General features: G+C 36.8%; 1 protein-coding gene across 1 annotated transcript; it reads left to right on the plus strand.

Annotated features, from left to right (window-relative positions):
• The first annotated feature begins 258 nt into the window (after positions 1–258).
• Positions 259–2,175, plus strand: LOC127080885 (protein MAIN-LIKE 2-like). The gene has a single exon (XM_051021175.1). It carries the CDS (start codon positions 259–261, stop codon positions 2,173–2,175), a length of 1,917 nt encoding a protein of 638 aa, XP_050877132.1.
• Positions 2,176–3,293: the final 1,118 nt, after the last annotated feature.

Below are 3,293 nucleotides of genomic sequence, written 5' to 3' on the forward strand. Positions count from 1 at the left end.
GTGGATATGGATAGAAGCGACAAAACACAATATCCCCACATTCTTAAAATTCAGATTTTGCCCTTTATTTGTTTTGGCTCAGAAATTAGTTAGAAGCAGCAAAAAGGTAATTTGTCTTTTCTGCACGCATTTCCCATTCTTTTTTTTCTTCATGTACAAGATTGCTTTTGTGAAGTTGCACAAACACATGCTACTACTATTTTTCACACTCTCACTCTCTATCGATGCTTTTGAAGAATAGTGTCATTCATACCCATCATGGATGAAGATACTATCATGGAGGTGAGGGAAGATTTCATGCTATCGCCTACTGCTGATAGTAAACCAACTTTCAGAAAAGCACATTTTCTCAAACCAATTTCAAACTCCATTGATGAACAACCTCCTTTTAAGTTTAACCCATTTTCATCATTTTCATCTTCTGTTTCTCAACCAATGGAATGGCCTTTGACAATCCGTTTTAATGGGTGGCGTTCTCCACAAACGAAATGGTTTAGGTGGGTTGATCAACTTAAGCTCAAACATGAATCGCTTTGGAAGAAAGTTGGCATCTTTGAAGCTATAATGAGCACCAGGTGCCGCATAAACAAAAGTCAAGACTTGCTTTATGGGGTTGTTGAGAAATGGTGTTGCGAGACAAATACATTTGTGTTTCCATTTGGTGAAGCAACTATCACTTTGGAGGATATCATGCTTTTAGGAGGTTACCCTGTTCTTGGTGACCCTGTTTTCATCTCACTTGAAGATCAACAAATGAAAGAGATTGAAGAGAAGCTTGACATTGCAAGAAAGGAACTTTCTAAGAGTAAAACAGGTAAGGCTAGAGCATCAATTTGGATGGATATTTTCATTGATAAAGATAGTGAAATTGAACATGAAGCATTCCTTACTACTTGGTTATCCATTTTTGTTTTTCCACATAAAAGCAAATTGGTGAAAACTTCTTTGTTTCCTATTGTTATTCATCTCGCGAGAGGGAATCCTATTGCTTTGGCTCCCGCTGTTTTGGCTAGCATTTATAAGGATTTAAATTTGCTTAAGAAAACAATAGTTGATTTGAAAAAATATCATCCTGTTGGTGGTGAAAGGTTTCCCTTAGAAGTCACTCTCGCATCACCCTTTTACTTGGTTCAAATTTGGGTTTGGGAGAGATTCAAAAAGTTACAACCACAACCACAAACCATGATGATCAATCACGGAGAGCCTTTATTGTTTAGGTGGCATAGGGCTAAGGCTCCGAAAATAAACACTGTTAGGTTGGCAATAGACTCCGGTATCAGTGATTTTCTTTGGCGTCCATATGTTAAATATGCTGATAAGTGTGGAAAGTTTTATCGAAATGATGATATTTTGGTACCATTTAAGAATGTTTTGGTGGATAGACAAATGCTTTCATTTGTTATATGCATGAGAGTTTCTGAGCTGGTTGGATTTGACTCTATAGAGCAGTATCTTCCACATAGAGTTGCTATGCAATTTGGAATGGATCAAGATGTTCCAAGTTATGTGCCTAGATTCAATGAGACTAAAGACATCGCTTGGAAGAACTATTATAGGCCTATATCCGATGAAAATTTGAATTTTCCATTACGATTTTTTGAGGCAGGTGTTACCGCCCGTTATGCAAGGTGGTGGAAGCAGTCTGTATTGGAGCACGGCGATATTGTTAAGAAAATTGTGCAGCGGAAGAGAAGTGCAAGTTCAAGGAAACATAGAACTCATGTAGGAAAAGCCAACAGAAGTGATAGTGATATTGGTGCTCCACCTGGTTTTCCTCTCAATCTACTTGACTCAATTACTTTTGGAAATTTTTGCTATGATGGTTCAAAAACTAAAACTAGGAAGGTTGATGATTTGTATGCTGATGTTCCTTATGAAACTCAAGGTGAAAGTCAAAGCAAAAGCATTTCTATCAGAAAAAAAGTCTCCTCTTCTCATGATATGGCTGCTCATATAGAAGCTCAAGAAACCGTCCGAGAAGAAGCGAGAGATGATGAAGTTATGGTTTTTTTAAAAGAGCAAAACTTGAAGAATCAAAAGGAACTCGCGATTCTGGGGAGGCAACAGGAAGAGATGTTACGGTTAATGGCTTTGAGGGACAAGAGAGATGAAGAGTTGAGGGAACTACTCACTAGTTTTCTAAGGAATCAACAACCACCACCACAGACATCTTAAAATTCTATTTTGTTTTTAAACTCTTGTCATGAAACTGATGACAGTGATGTTATTTTCATACCGACCATTTAGTTGATAACAATATTTGTTTAAATGAGTTATTAGATATGTTTTTATAATCTGCTATGTAGTAGTGCATCTTTTTTCTTGTACAAATTGGGAAGCAGGTGGTAACAAGTTATCAAAGTTAGTATTTAGGACAAAACTGGTGGCCCTTATAACATACAAATTGTGGTTGTCTTGTCTTGTTTGAGAAAATCATCACATTCAGCGAAGGATAATTTTGGTTTTGCATACATTATTTTATCTGTCTTTGCAAGAGCGAGTGTATATGTGAAGTTGCAAACTGCATATTCTTTGTAGTGATTTTGGTGCTACACTGTCATGTAGGTGTAGTTATGGTAGTGTACCACCATAAATTGGTTGCAATAATGGCCAAAAGCCCATAAGCACCACAATGACATATTTTTTGGAAATCCCCCAAAATCTATGGAGAATTTCAATCAATCTTGATGAACAAGATTGTTATCACCCACACAATAATAACGAAAAGAGAAGAACAATGGAGAAAGAAAGTAAATAACGTTTAATGAGAAGAGTAATAAAATTCTGCAGAGTTTCTCTCTGCCCACAAACTGTGGAAAACTTCTTATTCACTTTGCAACTGCAAAATACTGTGAATTGCAAGTGTTATGAATACTTTATTCATCTCTATTAAAAAATAAGGGTTATTCCCTCTATTTATAGATTTAGGTTAACTTGGACCTCAAGCCAATGCCCAAAACTATAAAAGCCTAAAACTATAAAAGCGCAAAATAGTTAACACTACTAAATAAGCATAGGTGGTTTGGTCCTTTCTTACTCTGTCGAGCGATACAAGGAATTACAATTCAACACACCATCTAATTTATTGTGTCTAAGCTATCTACATTCATCATAACTCTTAGCCTTCTGAACACTTCGACCTGCACTCCATTTGTCATGATGTCTGCAATCTGATTCTCAGTTCTGCAGTGTTTCACATTCATTTTCCCATCTACTACCTGCTCTCGAAGATAACTGAACCTCATTTCGATGTGCTTGCCTCGACCATGTGCTATCGGATTCTTCGCCAGATT

The sequence above is a fragment of the Lathyrus oleraceus genome, chromosome 5 (assembly GCF_024323335.1).
Source record: "Lathyrus oleraceus cultivar Zhongwan6 chromosome 5, CAAS_Psat_ZW6_1.0, whole genome shotgun sequence".
Classification (NCBI taxonomy): Eukaryota; Viridiplantae; Streptophyta; class Magnoliopsida; order Fabales; family Fabaceae; genus Lathyrus; species Lathyrus oleraceus.

Excerpts from the sequence above, each read along its gene's own strand:
- LOC127080885 (XM_051021175.1), top strand. The coding sequence starts at position 259 with ATGGATGAAGATACTATCATGGAGGTGAGGGAAGATTTCATGCTATCG.